This window comes from Corylus avellana, chromosome 2 (assembly GCF_965113065.1).
Source record: "Corylus avellana chromosome 2, dhCorAvel1.hap1.2, whole genome shotgun sequence".
In the NCBI taxonomy this organism is placed as follows: domain Eukaryota; kingdom Viridiplantae; phylum Streptophyta; class Magnoliopsida; order Fagales; family Betulaceae; genus Corylus; species Corylus avellana.
This window is the reverse complement of record NC_142491.1, coordinates 8684730-8705145: the sequence shown is the minus strand read 5'-3', so window position 1 is coordinate 8705145 and position 20416 is coordinate 8684730. Positions and strand designations below refer to the sequence as shown.

At 34.9% G+C, this 20416-nt stretch overlaps 1 protein-coding gene across 1 annotated transcript; it reads left to right on the top strand.

Moving 5' to 3' along the window:
* Nucleotides 1–15972: 15972 nt before the first annotated feature.
* On the top strand, nt 15973–18077 carry LOC132189553 (Alcohol dehydrogenase transcription factor Myb/SANT-like family protein). The gene has a single exon (XM_059604298.2). The coding sequence runs from the start codon at nt 16541–16543 to the stop codon at nt 17705–17707; it is 1167 nt and encodes a 388-aa protein (XP_059460281.2). The 5' UTR covers nt 15973–16540; the 3' UTR covers nt 17708–18077.
* Nucleotides 18078–20416: the final 2339 nt, after the last annotated feature.

Genomic DNA, 20416 nt, shown 5'->3' with positions numbered 1-20416 from the left:
AATAACAACGGGTAAGGTTAATTATGCCTTCTTAAATTGAAGAGAAAAGTCATTTTGTTTTACACCATCATTTAATTGGGAGAGAAAAATCAATCTTCATTTTTTTTACGCAAGTCAGGCTCTAAAAGAGTTTACATGTACACTATCGATTGAATGAAAGAAAGAAAGAAAGAAAAGAAGTGGGCATGAGATAAAAACGTGCTTTTCACTTTTGTATGAGCCATTTTGAAAAGTCAACAAAATACATCCATGTAGATTGTAGGGCCATAGCTTCTTGAAAGGGCATACAATTTTTTATTTTTTATTTTTTATTTTTGTGCCCCTTTAGGCCTTTAAATGCTCCACCACTAGAAAGAGAGAAGAAAGACACGAGAGAAGAGAGAAATTAAGAGCTATATCTTATATATTAAAATATATTAATATGTATTATAATAATTTTTATTTATAAAGAGGCTATGAATGATTAATAAGTAAGTGAGGCGGAGAATAAAATCTAATATAAAACGTATTTTCTAAATGTTCATGTTCGCATGCTGTGTCTTTATAACAGTTCAAATAATGAAAACTCTCATGTTGCAAAGTCGAGAGATAAGGCGTCTACCAGAAGTAGTAAGACTTAGAGAGGAATCTATTTGGCAACAAAATTGATGTGAAAAAAAAAAAAAAAAAGTTGTAGTGATTTTTTTATTTAAATAATAATAAAAAATTATTAAAATGATGTAAAAAATAAAAATGTTAGCAATTAAATTTTTTAAATAAATAGTAAGAAGCATTTCGCAAAAGGTGCCAATAAAACTACGTACCTCTTTATTAATTTGTAAAAGTGAAATGATTTTTGCTTCTTGCTTTTGTTAGGGGATAAAAATTAGCTTTTCAAGGAATATTATTTCTTGTGGATATATATATATATATATATATATATATATATATGGCTATTTGGCATTTGACAATCATCGATGGAAGAGGAGCTGCGAAAAGTAACCAAGCAAAATCTCTCTCCCCCTCTCTCTCTCTCTCTATATATATATATATATATATATATATATAGTTTGGATTAGACTGTTACACGACCACCAAAAGGAAAAATGAGTCGCGCACCTTAAAAAAGACAAATCACACATCTCAATAGTTGATAGCTTTAATAAAAATACTTGTTTCATAATTAATGATCACTAATTTACATCACCTTGCATATAAGGCTACCACCTTATTAGAGAACCTGAGCTGAAATTATCAAGAAACGATACATATATAATAGTGACATACACCAGTGGAAAGAACAGGTACGAGGCCCCAAACATCACTAAAAACCAAATCAAAAGAAAAACATTAACCCTTGTCGAACCACCTAGAAAGCTTGAGGAGAATCTGATGAGGAAACCGGCGATCGAGTTAGGCATAAGATAAAAGGCCATGCTGATTACGTGGACTGGTGATCGTGTGCCCGGCCTGTAGACATCGTTGCTGCTAGATCCCTAACATATATATATAAAAGCAACAGGGGCATGAAAATCATTAATATATAGATACAATATTATGATTATCCATAGCAAATTAATTTACTGAAACAAGATGTTTTTGTATTTGAGGAACATATTTATGAAGAATATGAGGAAGATGAAAGTTGCGGTTGGGAGAAGGAAAAATATGGTGGTGGATATATAGGCAAACCTTGGCAAGTTGGCGTGCGTCTGACAGAGCTGGCAAATAGGGCATGACTCATGAGCCAGAGCTTAATTTCTCATCATTTTCTTTGCCCATGGCTGCAGCAATTGTAACATATCTTCAACAAATACTATCTCACAAAATATTAAAAATAATATAATAATAATGACAACAACATCTAACATACAATATGACAAGAAATAGATAACCGGTCGTATTAGAAGAGGCAGAATTGCAACAAGAGAGATGAGACGAAACGTGCCCGTTTCGTAAGGTATAATGGAAAAAACAGCAGCTGCATAAGTCCTGGACATTGAAAGAGTGGCAACCAATACTTCTAAGAAGAAAGGGTTCCCAAAAGTAAGATATAGTAAGAGATAGATTGAGAAGGAAAATGCCAGGGTGTTACAAATCAAGAAAAAACGAAAGGGTACTGGATGAGAAGAGTATACTGCCCGCCCTGGGACATGTCCGTTACTGTCATCTTGCCAAACTCCGCCGGGAGGAGCGACGCCGGCTTGGAAGGTTACTGCAGCAATCAAAGCAACCGCCACCAATATAACGCCTCGCATGTCATTTGGAAGCAGGCGGATTGGGCTAATGAAGTTTAAAAGGAAGCTACTCCATGTGGGGTTTTCTTGTGAATTATTATTAGCCGTTTCTCACAATCCACAAGCAAGAATATATAGGGAGGCTTTTTCTTCCAATTTTTTTTTTCAGATAATGGGGTAGCCCTGTTACTTGTAACTTGTTGAGAGAGCCACACACATATATATAGCCATGTTATTTAGAACAAGTGAACCCTACACATGCGATGATAATGTTGGGTTAACGTTGGTGATCATGTCATGCGATGAGATGGCTCTTGGGACGTCATCAATAATCCATTAAAGACTTGGAATTGATGCATGGCAATATTGCTGTGCATATGACCAAAAATGTCAACATTTTGCAATGACAGAGACCACTACCACTGTCAAGGTCGGGCAGCTTTCGAGTTGAAACAAATAAAATAAAATGAAAAAGGAGCGTCAACAAAAAAAAATTCCCCTTGTTAATTAATTATTCAAATAATAATAATAATAATAAAAGTTATTTAAAACACACGTCAATCGACCTGAAACAAATGTGAAGAATACTTATATAAGATATTTTCAATATTAGCTCGTGTATTTTGCTTATATTATGTATCTATGCTAGTTGTCTATTTGATGGGGTGAAAAGACAGTTAATAAAATTCACTAACCTCCGCTAACTGCTTAGGAGGTTAACCGACGGTTAGCGGTTAGTAGAGTTACTAACTGCTAACCGCTTTTTAAAAGAAAAAACAAAACAAAACAAAACGATATGGTTTCTATAGTAATTTTTTTCTAACCGCCTTCAAAAGCTGTTAGCCTTTTTTGGTAATAAATACCTCTAGAAATTTATATGTTTTTTGACTTCCTATCTACATTGTGTCACTAGATCAACAAGTTGATTCTCAGAACTCACGCACCCTATAAATATTGTAAGTAAATCAAAGTTTCGTGGATTAAATTGAGAACAATTAAACTTTAAAAAGACATTGCAAAAATAATGACAATTCATATCAAGGCTGAAGTTGCCGCTATCCCTCTTCTCCTCCAGTCCTTCTCATCCCACTTGTCCCTCCTCCCTCTTCCATCTCCTTCTCTCTCTAAACCCATTTTTCTCTATCTACAAGGTCACAACAAATATTCAAACAAAATGAACCAAAGATGAAATCTTATTACCTCTTATAGTCTATGTTCTTCCTCTGCAAATCGTGTATCTCTCTGATCTCATGCCTGACGCTATATCTCGAACTGTTACTATCACATTTATGTGATGTATGCATGTCTTGCATATGGTATGGGACCGGCGCTCTGTACGGTGGAACAAGATAAGCTTTGATCATTTCCTTTCACAAAATGTGAAACGAAGACTTTTTGGTATTGAATCTCCAGCATTTTAGGTAAAAGGTCAATATTAACTATATTTAATTATTATTATTATTATTATTTAGCTCCAATAGAGTAGTTTATCATTAGTTAGAATAGTTACATTGCTATAGTAGATAGCAATTTAGAGTTATTCACGGTAGCATACTAGATGAATAAAATATTGTTTATTTTTCTTTTGTTTATTGTTTCTTTATTTCACATATTTGCATCCAACATCTTTTATTTATTCTAAACACCTCTTCACATCTGCTACGTCTCTCTCTCAAACACAAAATTTATTTCTCTTGCTCAAAAAAATTTCTTCACACAGTTGGATGAAAAAATTGAATGCATAAAAAATTTATTTCATGGAAACACACAAACGGAAACAAATCAATTGCAGTTGGATGAAAAAATTTAATGCAAAAAAAAAATTATTGCATGGAAACACACGGATGAAAACAAATCAATTACAATTAGATGAAAAAATTTATTTATATTATTAATTTTAAGAATTAGTACCTGCATGTGAGATGAATGCTCGTCCTATGTGTTTATTTTTGTTTTTATGAATGATTTATATATATGTTTTTGTTTTTTCCTTTAATTAAGTGTTATCAATAATATAATAAAAAAAATAAAAAATAATATTTTAAAGTAAATAGAGAATGAAATAGGGAATTTGTTAAAGTGTTTAGTAAAAAACACAACAGCTAAAATAAAAAATTGTATTTTTTACTATATAAAATACTGGAGATGCTAGCTCTTTATTCCCATCGCCGCAACTGTTGGAGAGTGTTATTAATTTCAACAACCTTAATTTATTCTTTTTTGTCTTTTTTTTAAAGAAAAACAACGGAGATATTTGAAGTTGAATGATTTAAACACAAATTTCACCACCTCATATATATATATATATATATATATATATATATAAAGGGAGACAAATCCATAAATACCGAAATGAAATTGTATAGTGACGTATGATATTGATGGGACATAACACTGTTTTAAATTGAATATAGTAATTAATTTTTGTGTAAAGGAAGACAATTACAAAAATAATCCAAAAATAAAATCCACACATAAGAGTATTCTAAGTAGACTCTTCATATGATTTATAATAACTAAATATAAGTCGTATTTTCATTCATTTTGTTGAGGTAAACTTTTATTGTCACACCTTAAAGTCTTTTTTTATTCTTTTCTCTCCCCTCTCTTTCTTCCTCCTCCCCTCTCCCTCAACTTTCACAATAAAATAGTCACTACTCTCAAAACTTCCTTTTTTAAATGGTTCCGAGAATGTTAAAGTAATGATTAAGTATTTAAATTTACCTCTTTCTATCAGGTTAAATTTTTGATAATTTAGTAAAAAAAGACTCCAGTTAAACTTTTTGATTATCTTCTCTCTTTCTCTAAAGCAATGCCCATAGGATTATTCTATTTCTTTCCTTTTTTGGCTTTTGATAGTCATCATCAAACCCTTTTTTTTTTTTTTTTTGGAAAAAAATAAAAAAAGCTCCACAAACTACCAGCCATTTGCAATATAGCCCCCCAATGTTTAAAAGGTACTAAAGTAGCCCCCCAAACTATCAAAATATATCAAAAAGGCTACTTATTTTTTATATTCCTATAATACCTCTATTCTTTTAAATAATAAAATAATAAAATAATTGTAAAAAAAAAAAAAAAAACAAACCTATGGACGAATAAATACAAAAAAAAAAAAAAAAAGTTTTTTGGAATAAATAAATAATTAGTCACTGTAGTTGGCCTAAATTACAAATTGCTTCATGTCATATTAAAGTAAAATCAATTTAATAGTTTGATGGGCTACTTTAGTACCTTTTTTTTAAGGGGGGAATATCTCAAAAACCTTACTTTTGATTTTACTTTAATATGACATGAAGCAATTTATAATTTAGGCCAACTACAGTGACTAATTATTTATTATTTATTCCAAAAAACAATTTTTTTTTTTTGTTTTTATTCGCCCATTGTTTTTTTATTTTTTTTAAAATTGTTTGGTTTTTTTTACAATTATTTTATTTGTTTAAAGAATATGGGTATTATAGGAATATAAAAAAATAAGTGGCATTTTTTATACATTATGGTAGTTTGGAGGCTACTTTAGTATCTTTTGAATATTGATGGGCTATATTGAAAATAATTGGTAATTTAGGGTGCTTTTTTATATTTTTTTTCCTTTTTTTTAACAGAATTTCAACCTTTATAGATAAAAAAATAAAAAATAAAATAAAATAAAAAAAGCAAACAAACAAACAAACAAACGATCGATCAAACGTGGATTACTTTCTCCCTGCTTACAATACCATAGATACATGTTGAAATTTCATTAACACACTTAATGGCCTTACAAGCCAAATAATGAGTGGTTGAGTTTACGTCTTGTTTTATATGGTCAATCCTCTAAAATCGAAAATGATGCATTCCCACTCTAATTTCGTCCACAATATGACCAAATTTGCTCCAGTTTTTGCTATCTGCTTTAACCGCAATGACAATCTATAGGACATTTCCTTCAAAAATAATATCAAGAAAGTTCATCTCCCTCACAAAACCCACAACATATAGAGCTGACAAAGCTTCAGCCACAACAGATTCTACTAATATATTTTTTTTTGGTAAAACTTCGTGCGGCTACAACTTCGCCTTCATAATCCCGAGCTATGAGGCCAATCCCAATACACCAATGACACTTATCCACAGCTACATCCCAGGAAAGTTTAATCAAACTTGTGGGAGGCTTTTTTCAAGGCAGCGACATTACTTAATTCTTGGATAAGGCTCCGTGCATTATTCGCTTAATTGGATAAGCTTTGTGAATCATTAAAAGATTCTTAAAGATATGCTACGAGATAAATAGGCATCGTTTTAAGAAATTAGAGATATAAAAATTGAAGTAGATGGGTGAGATGAGGATTACGTGATGGTTTTATTTTTGTGGCTCGAAAAAAATTTAATAAAAGTACATAAAAGAAAATCACAACATGAAATAATTATTGCGAGGTCGACCACTCGGTAGCTAGCCGTAGGTTTCAAGTGGAAAAATGAGTTTTGGAGTTATAAGAAGAGTTGAAGAATCAAGAATTAATAGATCCATTAAGAAATGGCAGAAAAAGATGGGATCTTGGGTCTACCGTACCATTTTATTTTCGCCCTTCTCACATACACTGCAAGACTTAAGTAGCCGTAGCTTTTTCAACTACAAAAATTTGAGGTGGATGGACTGTATACCACAACAGTCCAACATAATTTGCAAAGCAGCCATAAAAATAGAAAATAAAAAATAAAAAAATAAAAAGAAACAAAAGATGGGTGGCTTGAGGGGTTATTCGAGTGGCTGAACAACCAGTTTAGCCACACGAAGTAGCCAAAGGGTATGGGCCGGGGGAAGCACACCGGCATTTGGCCAACTATGGGGTGGTCGAAACCACCTCAAATCACTACAAAAAAATTGGATAATTTCTCACGTGGCAAACAGTCACCCAAGTTTTTCTGTTTTTTTCCTTTTTCTTAATTTTGTTTTTAACTGTTCCTTTTTGGGGCATTTGCCTTCAATTCCATGTGGGATACACGTGGGTCATTTTCCGTAAAAAAAGATTGATAGAAATTGCTTATGGATAGGTAACATTGAAAATTTCAAAAACTTACTAGTGGTATATAGTTAATTTTTAAATATTAAGGCAAAAAAAAAAAAATTGTCAAAGCTTAGGAGGTAATTTTTTTTTTTTTTTTTTTTTTTTAAAGAATATCTACCTATTTAACAGGGTGGTAGGGGAATTAAGAGGGGATATTGGGGTTGGTTGTCCTTTTTTCTTAAGAGCCAACTTTCGAAGAGAAAATTTAGTAAATGTAGCAATATTTATTTCTATATATTGTCTCATGTGAAGAGTGTTTGCTCATCCTTCCAGAAAATTTGGATGAAATCAGTGTTTTGGACTATCCCAATTGTGCAATAATGGGCTCAAATCACCTTCCGAAGATGAAGAGATAATAAAAATAAAAATAAAAATACTCTATGATAATCATAGGACAGTAAATGAACAAGCCAATTTGATAATATGCTAGATGTCTGATTTGGCTCGGTTCGCATACAACCCTATATATTTAGGGTTGTAAATAAACCAGTTCATTCGACAACTTGCTCGATACTCGCTTGGCTTAGTTCAACTCGAACTCAAGCTCGATACTATACAAATATGCTCGTGTTTGATGAAATTTAATTAATTGCATGATCATGTAGTCCTTTGGCCAAAAAATAAAAAACACTTGGACAGACAGAAATGTTTTGCTATTTGTCAAGAACTTTCTAGAGTTCCAAATAAATTAGAGGTTACTGTTCTTTTGATCCAAATAATCAATAGTATAGCATTGAAATCTGCCCTAGAAAGAAACACTTTTAAATGGGAAAAGAGAGAAGAAGCTTGAATTTGGTCAAGACGTCCCATGTTACAATCATGTACGCGATGAGGGCGTAGTTAGTGAGGAGAAGGAGCCTGTTGATGTTGATGAGGAAAGGAGGCAAGTGAGGCGTTTGTCTGTCTACGAAGTCTGAGTATTTTACAAAAAGGTTGTAAATTTTATCTGTCTTGAATCTTTTATATATAATGATTAACTTCTTAGGTTTGGTTGTCTTGAAATGTTTTACCTTTAAGGTGTTGCTCAAAAGCGTCCATTTCGTGACCAAAATCATTATGTTAATTGTTGGGTGTGATTTTCTTTGTGGTTTGTTTTTATTTTGTTTATTGCAAAAATTAGTTTTATATAATATTGTTTTATTGTGCTTGTGTGCTGTCGGTATTGGATTCCGATCCCTCCACAAGGTTTGGTTAGGCCAACCATATCAGCATTGTAAAATTAATAATTGTGGGATAAAAATGTTGTATATAACAATGAACTAGTAGTTTGTGAGCAGTATGTACATATTTTTCTCAAATTTCAAAAAGACAAAATGCAATTAGATTTTGCAACAATTGGAAAACCCCAACATAATTTACTAAAATTATCAACAGACGATGCTATATTATGTATGGACCAAATATGAGAAACTTATTGACCCAATGACCCATAGCATTTCTCTATAATATATAGTAAAAGCCATCGGTGGAAAGAAAAACATTATAGGCAAACCATGGCCGTTTCCAACCTAGATCGTGTCTGACCCAATGTGTTCCATAGCTCCCAAAGTGAGATTAGGATGATTGACGATATGGCAATGCTTCTCACAGAACTGGCAAATAGGGCATGAAGCAGATTTTGGTTCCATTTAATCTTCTGTGCGTGCGTTGCCTGCAATTGTAACATATATATATCTTCAACAAATACTATTTTCACAAAATAATAATAATAATAATTGAAAATTCTAAAACGACTCTAAATGACAACTATTCAAATGTCTAGGTGTTTCACAAAGATTATGCGAAATAAGATCTATCCTAACAGTTAATATTCAACCAAATACATATATGTAATGAATATTCAAGAACACAGATATTTGGTTACGAAGAGGAAACCATTTAGAGAACTCTCTAAATGTAAAACCTCTTCGGGGCAGCCAAACCCAGGAAATCAATCTACTATAGGAAGAATAAGGAATACAAGAAGAATTACAAAACCTTTGACTCTTCCTTGTACACGACAAGCGACCCACTTGACTTCTACCGCAGTAGCCCTTTCCAAAACATTTGGCACAATTCTTATATATGATTTCCTTTTACTGGAACTCCGATAGACTTCTCAACCGTAGATTTATCAAAGGGAATAACTAAAACTCTAAGAGATTCAATTTAACGCTCACCACATATAATCTCTCTTAGCACAGCCTCCGACGAACTCTCTGGGGGTGAAAATTCATACTTCTCTTTTCTATAATGATGTATATATACTCCCGACAAAACTCTAGACCTAACCCACTTAAAATCACGTTTTTGGGCCTAAAACTTACGGGATGTCCGGACATGTTAATGGGCTGTCCGGACACGGCTTTGCAGAGCAAAATTTGAGTTTCTGGAAATGAGGTCCGAACTCGGGGAAGGCATGTCTGGACATGGGTGAAACAGCATTCTGAAAATGCTGTACAATCTTGATCAACAGCTCCGTTCGATGGGCGTTTGTGGTTCGATTGAGCTGAAATTTTGCAGGGACGTTCATAACACATGAATCTACATTATGAAGAGTGGAGATTGGATTCTGAGCATTCTCTATCAGTGTTTGAGCCCGTGAACACTAACCTCTGCATTTTGGAACTGAATTAAGCCAACACAAGAACTAACAATAATGATGATGATGATGATGATAATGATAACTTGGAACATACAACATGATTTCGTGATCATCCACCACAACAAATAGATAGCCAGCCGTAGTGTGAGAGGCAGAGCTGCAACAAGAGTGATGAGACGAAACGGGGCAGTTTCATAAGGTGTAATGGAAAAAAATGTAGCTGCATAAGTCCCGGACATTGAGAGAGAAGCAACTAATACTTCTAAGAAGAAAGGGTTCCCAAAAGTAAGATAGATTGAGGAGGAAAATGCTAGGGTGTTACAAATCAAGAAAAAAATTAAAAGGTACTGGTTGAGAAGAGTATATTGCCCGCCCCTGGACATGTCCGTCATCATCATTTTGCCAAACTCCGCCGGGAGGATTGACTCCGGTTTGGAAGGTCACTGCCGCGATCAAAGCAACCGCCACCAACATAACCCCTCGCATGTCATTTGGAAGCACCTTATGTAGAGGAAGAGACAGGCGGGTTGGGATAATAAATTTTCTATGGAAGGTAGTCAATGTGCATTTCTCACAACTCACAAGCAAGAATAGGGAGGCCTTTTCTTCCAAAAGTTTTGTGCAGATAATGGGAAAGCCCTGTTACTTGTATATATATAGTACAAGATTCGTAAACGACTTTTATTTTTTAATGAGAAGGTTATTCGGGACTTCGCTCTAATTAGATTTTTGAAATACGTACAGTATAAAGCGCCGTTTCCATAAGGGTCGTGTAAAGCTCAAACTTTCGCCTGTAAACATCGTAGTTTCAAGAAATTACCTACACTTGAAAAGAGTCGACCTTAATCATGCATAATGCTTCATTCACAAGGCACCAGAGCCAAGAGAGATAACTTAAGGTTCAAGATGAAGTTAGAGATTACCTCTAATGCATAATTCACCTTTACTTCTATGTCTGGTTGAAAATATATATGAATTCCAGGCAAGAGGTAAATTAAAAGGGTTTACGAAATTGTGTCTATTTTCTTTCTTCTCTCTCTAGCTAATATTTTTTTTTTTTTTTGAAGTACTCTCTAGCTAATATTACTACTTAATTAAAGTCCATCTTTCTCATGGGATGGTTCATTTTCTAGTGAAGGTGCTTGGACGTTCAAGCTGATCTCATGCCCAACTCTGTAGGGGTTGTTTGTTAAACCCTCTCTCCTTAACTAGGTATTGTTTATGTTTTTCATGAAAAAAATGAGAATAATGATTAGTATAGAAATGCGAAAAAAGGTGGTATTAAAAAGTGAAAAAATTTTGTTTTATAATATTTTTTTTTATATTTTATTTGAATAACAGTAAAAAGTAAATAATGTGATATAAAAGTAAATAGTATTTTGTAGTGTTGTTTTCCAATGGACCCAAAAAAAAGGCTCCATACTATTCATCTCAAATTCAACTCCAAGGCTCTTACTTTTTATGTTACATCAATCACATTTTATTATTATTCAAATAAAAAAAATCACTGCAAAACAATTTTTTTTTTCACTTTTTCGTATCAAACATTTTTAGTTTTTTCACGTATCAATCAATCAACGGAGGAACAAGACAACCTTAATCATTTCTTTCACAAATGAAAAAGTATCACCTAAGGCAGGCGACAATAAAAGTGAACATGGAAGGCATTAATACTCAAGGAGGTTTTAATTGTAATACCCGAATAAAAAGGTTTTAATTTTAGGATTTAGACCAAATTGTAATGGACAAAGTAATAATTTTGGAGGAATTTAAGGGAATACGTGAATAGTTATGAACGTAATAAATATCGGCTTGCTAGAATTTAGTTTATAGGCTTTGATTTTATTGTTAGTAAATTTATTTTAGGTTATAATTCTATTGCAATGTATTAGGGGCTTTTAATTGGATATATATATATATAGAGAGAGAGAGAGAGAGAGAGAGAGAGAGAGAGATGGTGCGTTTGTTAAACACTTTCAACGTACCCCTTATGAGAAGGTTACAACAAAGGGATGATCCCCTCCGACACTGTAGCTGATCAAGTGGTATATGGTGTTGAATTTTTTGTGTTAAAAAGTGAAAAAAGTTTAATTTGTTTTGTAGTAATTTTTTAATTTGAATAGTAGTAAAAAATGAATTATATGATATAAAAAGTGAAAAAAGTGGGACTTATTTTGTTGATTTTTTCAAAAAAATGAAGTGAATAGTGTTAAGGGGAAGGGAAATGTTTTAACAAACAAGGCCTAAAATGTTTGTTTTCATTTTCTTGTACATCTTTTCTCCATCTCTGTATACAAGGTATGCAAATCTACCATTGAATTAGTAGGATCTATATGTAGGCCTCACATATCTAATGATAGATTTATAAAAAAGATGTGTAAGAGAATAACATCAAACACATCTTATATATACGACTAATGCAAGAAGGAGGACTAAAATACTCCTTGTGTCCTCTAAAATGTGACGTATCTTTTAAAATCACTATTAAATTTGAGATAATCATTAATCTATTAGTGATTTTAAAAATCACATCACATTTGAGATGAGACAAGCTATGAGGATTGTCTGTTATTTTTTGGCATTACTTGACATCAACAATCTTGGTTAAAGAAGGAATATTTTATAGGAACCCTTCTTTTTAATTATGTTGTTTACAAGCACATGATAGAATGAGCACTCTCTATTACAAGAAAAGGAGAAGAACATTTGCTGACTGCAGAGCTCTCTCTGCGTGCTGCAAAATAAGGATGATCTTCTAGCTATTCAAGATAATCCAGTAAACCAATTAATTTAATAGTTTACAGCCTCAGCGTCTCAATTCTCACCTCTTTACCCTCTTAAGTCGCCATAAATATGCTGCAGAAGATATAATTGTTAACCAGAGCCATTGCAATCAACAGATCGATGTGCCTATAATTGAATTGAAAAAGGATTTTCCAGATGTCTAAAACTAAGGTACAATCAATCAGGACATGACAACTATATTGTGTGCATCCTTAACATCTATTTAAGGTTACGAACATTATCCTTAAAATATAGCCATATAATATCTTTTTGTACTAGCAAGAGACAACATAAACAGAAAAAAAAAAAAAAAAAAAAAAAAAATTCCATCGATCGGGTTACAAAACTACAATTAACAGGGAACAAAAGAAGTAAATCAATGGAATCATGACTGTGTGTGAGAGATATTGACTTGTATAAACTTCACAACATTCACAAATTAATAGATATTATCTTGAGATTTACTTCGCCCATTTGGCTGCTGCACAGAGCATGCATCAAGCAAACTGAAAAAAAATGGCAGCAAGAAATAGGAGCAACATGATCACTCGATGCCAGCAGACGACAACCAAAAGAGACTCTTATATCTATGCAGCTGTGATGATCACAATTTACAAGTAAAAAACTTCTGAAATTGGAGAATTAACGATACATGAAACAGATACAAACCCAAGTTCCAAAACATAGAAATTGTTCTATTAGTCAAACGTAGCTAGACTCTACTTTGACATTTCACTTTTAGAGATCAAAAAAGTAAATTTGTGTGGACCAAGCATGCTTTGTTGCTGCTGATAGTTCAGAGGCCTCCTGGACAGCACAGGCCATTCATTATATTTCTATACAAAAGAAATGAGAGAAATAACAATAAATTCAATTTATATATCTTCCAAAGAAGATGAAAAATACACACATCAATCGCTTCAATCCTTAGAAAATAGATTGCCCATTTCATGATCATTGCATTCTCTTAACAAGAGACATCTAATATATATCTTGAAAGAAATCCTGATAATATTATATACAAGCAATGAAGACTTGTATCAGTCTTTTTGATATATCTGCAAGCAATGGAGATGGGGCAAAGATTCATCAGATATGTACCTACTGTAATGAGAATCAACTGGGGTTCACCTATATTCTCCTTCTTTGTCCCAATCTCAACATAAGGGATGTGGGCTATTTTGAGCCACTCTCGTCTCACCTCTTGCCCAATTACAATCTTTTCTTTTGTGAAGGCAATTGCAATCTCAGAAGCTAACGTTGTTATTGCAAGAACTCAAACAGGGCTGCTTATCTTGTTCTTTTACGACCATGCACGTACGAAAAACACTGTGGATGTTGAAACTGATGTCTGCAATTTAGATGGTTGAGATTGCTTGATGGTGTTTTATGTGGTTGGTTTTAGATGATTAAGGTTGATAGATGCATAAAACCATGTAAGTTATGGTGCACACTCGTAGTCAAGATTACCATGCAATAAATGAAGAGCAACTTGCTGTCTACTTTTCATAGAGCATTTGTTATAGATAATGATTTCACGACTACCCAATGTTGACATTGCCCAAGACTTCAGCCAACAAGGTGAAATAATTATTCTATTCTTAACTGACAATATGGCGGCTTGCTAAATGATTATGGTGCAATACTATTTATCTTTTTTTTTTTTTTACATCAATCACTTTTTATTATTATTCAAATAAAAAAAAATAATACAAAATAAATTTTTTTCATTTTTTCATACCAAATATTTTTACTTTTTCGCTTTTAAAAAAAAATATATATTCTTATTTTTTTTTTCACATCAATCAATTTTTACTACAGTATCGAACTAAAACTCTTTAACAAACACACCAATATGTTCTCAATAGAATTAAACTAATTAAAATTATACATATTCGAATAAAAAAAATTGTTAATATATTAATTTTTTTTTTTTTTTTTAAAAAAAAAAAGAGGCTCTATTTGTTTAAGAAGATGGAACTCCGACGGTGGTGAATTTTGGCTAACTCTGGCGATTGGTGGCAAATTCCAAAAAAAAATAGTGTGGGATTTTTTTATTTTATTTTTGAAACAAATAGTTATTCCTTTTGTTTTTTTTAGAGAATAGCAATTCATCAATCTAAATAATAGCTGATGGAAAGCTAAAAATCTTATCCAATAATAAAATAACTATTGCATAAAAATACTACAAGTATCTAAGACTTTTTTATAAAAAAAAAAAAAAGAAAAAAAAAAGGGTACATCAAAAAAGAACAATTAACAATGGGCTGGGAAAATCAACAATAAACCTCAAAACAACAAAAGTGGTGCATGTAAATAGAAATTAAAAGAAAATACATCAAATGAATGACAGAACTCTACATCTGCATAGTACAAAGACCAAGAAAAATTGTCACCATTTAAAGCGGTAAGACAAAGCATGCTAGAGGAAATTAAACACAACCAAGGGCCAAAGAAGAACCACATATCTCGAAAAGTTTATCAACCCTTCCCGAACCCCCACGGAGAAATAGCTGCAGCAGCAAACCATAAAGATGCCTGTAAATATTACACGTTATTTTAGCAGCCACATCTTTTTAATTAAAATTAGTTAATAAACTCTGGCATGATAACTTCCAGGAATTAACCTCATTATTTCTTGACACCTCTGTTTCTGCCAAATTTGGGACCTCTTCTGTTTTCGGTAGGTTGAGATATTGTTTTGAGCTTACACTGTCACAATATAACTTGTCTTCTTGCGATGGTGTTAAGTTGGGAAGGCTGTATAATGATGGATTGAATTGAATGGTGCTTTTCTTAGGATTTGGGCTTAATAATCGAATAGAGGCCCATACACTGGTGTCTGCATAGCTAGGCTTGGCCTTTGGACCTTGTTTGGGACAAAAAAACCTGATGATGTCAGATGAGAGAGAAAGAGGTGTTTTCTTTCATTCAAAGATCAAATATGAAATAATCAATTATTTTTTAAATAAAATTAAAAAAACCATGGGGTGGCCGCGCGGCCACCCCACCACCTCCCTTGCGGTGGTTTTTCCACAAAAATTAATTTTTTATTTTATTTTAAAATAATTTTTTAATTCATATTTGATATAATTAAGTCTCTCTATGTTTAGTTTTTAGTTTTTAATTTTGATACAAGTGAATACGTGGCATAGCGTAAACCCTTAAATGTGACTGCCAATATATGAGAAACTCATATATAATTGGAGTTGGTTAAACCCAACTAACACCAAATTTACTGGCTTCCACGGTTGACGGTTGCAGTAGATAGGCAAGGGAAGGCTAGAGCCTAGAGCTAGCAGCCTAGCACAACCCCATGAGCCATGTGATTTTGGCTCTTGGAAGTTGGAACACGCAAAATCTCAAAGTTGCTTTCGCTATCTCTCTCTCTCTTTCTCTCTCTGTCTCTCTCCAACCCCACAAATAGAAATGAGAGAAATAGTAGCAAAGCAGCACAGGCTGTCTCCTCCCACCCCGGTCAAACCAAACCAAACCAAGAGCACCAGTCACCACTACTCTACTACCACCACCAAAAGCCCACAATTTCAAAAATGACAACCCCATCTCACAGCCGACCCACCCGGGCGGTGGGTTCTATCATTTCACTATTCACCCTTCACATCTTTTGTGATGATGATGATTTGATGAGCGTGGCCCAAGTCAGAGGGTGGACCTATTGCTGTGGTGCGGAGGGCGGGGAGGTTATCACACCCCACCCCTCCACCTAAGCGGCTCATCCACCTAGATCTCAAAATCAGCCGCACACACCTCCCCTCCCCACCCACCCACCCCATTATGTCACCCACCACCACTCATCTTCCTGCGCCGCCCCCCTCCTTATTCTTCACCCCACCTCCCTAATTTTTTCCTTTCCCCCTTTCTCTCTTTTCCTTCGCCTTAAGCCTATGGCTTCCTCGTCCTCGCCGCCGCCGACGGACGCTATCTCCGCCATCGACACACCTTCTAGCCCCATCACCTCCACGACGGGCCCACCCACGGCGGTCCCACTGCCCCTCTCTCTCCCGGCCCCACCTGAACCTGAAACCGAGACCCAACCAACACCCACCACCACCACCACCGCCGCCACCGCCACTGGTACCGTGTCGAGGCGCTTGCCGCCGCCGTGCTGGTCGCACGACGAGACCGTGGCCTTGATCGACTCGTACCGCGAGAAGTGGTACTCGCTCAGGAGGGGGAATCTGAAGGCGACCCACTGGCAAGAGGTTGCGGACTCGGTGGCTCGGCGATGCTCGGCATCTGCGCCGGCCAAGACAGCTGTGCAGTGCCGGCACAAGATGGAGAAGCTCCGCAAGCGGTACCGCACGGAGCTCCAGCGCGCGCGATCCATGCCCGTTTCCCGCTTCGCCTCGTCCTGGGTCCACTTCAAGCGCATGGACGCCATGGAAAAAGGCCCCACCTCCACCCCATCCTCCGCGTCCGCCTCCAAGCGCCGCGAGAACACTATCGAAAACGCCTCCGATAGCGATTACGGGAACGAAGTCGACCTCGACGACGAGGAGAACGAGGAGGACCAGGACCTGTACGAAGAGTTCAAAAATGGAGGGTCCAATATGAGGCACATGAGCAAATTGTATAGGAACAATGGGATTGGTGGTGGTGGCGGTGGCGGTGGTAGTGGTGGGTTTCGGATTAGAATTCCCACCGGAGTGAGTATAGCGCAGCCGGGGTCGAAATTTTACGGAAGCAAGTACAATTCGAATTCGAGCCCTAACCCCAACCCTAACCCTAGTTCGAGCTCTGGTGGGAATTTTGGGGCTCGGGTTTTGAGGGACTGCAATTCGGCGAGGCAGGGTTCGGGGAAGAGGGAGAGGGACCCAGTGACAGAGATGGTGTCTGCGATCAAGGTTTTGGGAGATGGGTTTGTGAGGATGGAGCAGATGAAGATGGAGATGGCGAGGGAGATCGAGGCGATGCGGATGGAAATGGAGATGAAGCGCACCGAGATGATCCTGGAGTCGCAGCAGCGGATCGTGGAAGCATTTGCGAAGGCATTCTCTGAGAAGAGCAAGAAGAAGAAGGCAAAGCGAATGCCCTCGCCCCCGGAGGCTTAGAAGAATGCTTTATCGGCGGTCGGATTTTGCGGGTTTCTTGGCCTTGTTGGTGCCACCCAACTGGTGTTTGGTTTTGTTTTGTGTAGTTTTGCTGCAGTTGATAGTTGGGGGATGGAATGAGTGGTTTGGCATTGGAGACTCAATGGAGCTTTTTAGCTCAAAGAGGCCAAAGAGACTGAGATAATGTGAGTTGTGTAGCTTAGTTGTTGGTGTTCAATTTGGGAATTCACTAGTTGTAGCTTGATTTTCAGTGAAAATGTAGTCTTGTTTTCCTTATATGTGGGGGAGTAGATGCATCATCAACCATCATATATTGTTGGCTTTGTGTTCTAATTAATGCATAAAATGCTGCTGGAAAAGAGTTAATTCTCTTGGCTCTTGATTACTTGTGGTTGCTAAATATGTTGTGCTTCAATGCATAATGTGACGTACTGAAAAGAGTTGGACAATGTAATCTGTCTTAATTCTGCTTGAAGATTCCTGCATATCTAGTGTTATGTTTTAGATGTTTCATTTATATGATTGATTCCAGAATCTTTTTCAGAGTACTTTTTCAGGTTCTCTTTCATAGTTAGGATTTAAAGTTTGCGCATCAAACGGTGATGCACCAACTTTTCTCCTCATCCGGAGTTCAGGCTGCAGCTGCTTTCTGCATCAGATGGTAGTATTGGGTAAATGTGAGGAGGCCATTTATTCATAAACCCAAATTTGTTTTGGTTTTTGTTGTTTCAAGTGTTATTTGATCAAACTGCATTCACTGATGAATGCTTGGAGAAGGAAGAAAATGGTGTCTCAGACAGCCCATCTTTAGGTTGAATGCTTTCCTCAGCATGTGCTTAGACTATTTGCAAGTTCCGTTCTATCTGTTGATTTCAGTGCATCAGGATTGTCATATATGAATGAATCATTGAAAGAATTTTGGACTCTTTTGTGATTGATCTTTATAGGGGAAAGTTAGTTGTGTGAATTTAGTTTATACTCGATTGGGACCAGAGACTTGTCTGCCAACTGTAAATGCCATAAATTGTTCCTAATTGAGAGAGCACTGTTGATGCATGAGAAGGGCCGAAGGGGCATATGTTATTAAAGCTTTGCCTTCAATGACCAAAATGAAACGTGTATTTTCTCTTTCATGAATGGTAGATGCCTAGATGGCTTTTGGTCCTAATCACTGTTTGGTTGTCTTTTGTTTTCAGTTTTTAAACCATAAACAGTTTTGACCTTTATGTCATAATACATAAAACAAAAATACCCCCAAAAACACAAGAACAAAAAGTCTAATCCCCTCCCCTGTTTGCTCTGCACTCCCTCTAATCAAACCCACTCATTTAAAAAAAAAAAAAAAAAAAAAAAAAAAAAATTGATGTCTATTATGTAGTAATAAGAGGTAAAATTAGACTCAAGCCATTAATTAAATAAATATGGTCTGAGGATGCAACCTGTCCTCAACCTGATTCCTAGAAAGCATCTCTGATAGATGCTTTAAAAAAAAGGGTTACATTTTTTTTTTTTTTTTTTTTTGAATCTAGCAAAGTGAACTTTCATATTCAGTGAATAAAATATTGAGGGTAATGGTTTACTTTTAATTTTTTTTAATGGTTTCTCCCTTTACTACATTGAAAATGATAATAAAATAATGTAAAGAGTGGAATAGATAATGTTAAAATTTATATTAAAAATGTAGTAGTTAAAATATAAAAAATTGTGTTTTAGGTAGCTAAAACTGCTACTACCGGCTGCCGCATGAGATGCTCAAGGAAAAGATCGAATTCTTTTACCAGATAGCAAACCCATTATTCTTTAGAGATTAACTATATTTAGATGATGTGAATTTTTTTTTAAAAAAAATTATTTTTTGTCTCCTTTAAATATATTGGGCTTTTTCCTTTATCCTTGTACCATGATTTTAGTGCCCCTTACCACCTTATTGAATTGAAACATAGTCATAATATGAGATTGACAGGGTGTAGAACACTATGTCTATGCAAGCCTATCTCCTAAAAGATCAGATAGGATCAGATAGGGAAAGTGCTCTTCATTGTCAAAAAAAAAAAAAAAAAAAGTTTGGCTAATTACCAATGAGAAATGCTACATTAAGGATCTGTTTTAGATTACGTTTAATGGATCTAAAAATGCTTTTAACACTCAAAAAGTCCGTATGAATAAAAAAATATTCGTTTGATAAAAAAAATTAAAAGCGTTTTTAAAGGTCCAAAAAACATAAAAATGGTCAAAAAACACTTTTGACAAAAGTTTAAAAATGAAGCTACACTAATTCCTTTTATGGAATTTTGGACATGAATTTTTTATAAATTTGGTTGCTGGAAAAAAATTTCAATCTCTAAAAGTGTCATTCATTTATTTTTACGTGCTTTTTTAATAGCATTTTTAACGTGCTTAAATGTCACACCACACTTTTAAATATTGAGCTGGAAACTCAAATCTATGGGAAATTTATATCCTTTTCCAAGCAACTTATCATGTATGTTAAAGACTTAAAACTTGGACTTGGTGGGTGATCTAATATTCAACAACCCCAGAAGATGGCCCATCTAATTCCAATGTACTCGAGTTCATCCTTGGTGGTTCATCTATTTCACCTGCCCCTCAGACTTCTTTCCATGAAAATTCATCAGAAGCTGAAGTTGTTTATGTGGAAATTGATCTAGAATGTAGTATCCCCACTCACACAACACACTCTCTTTGATT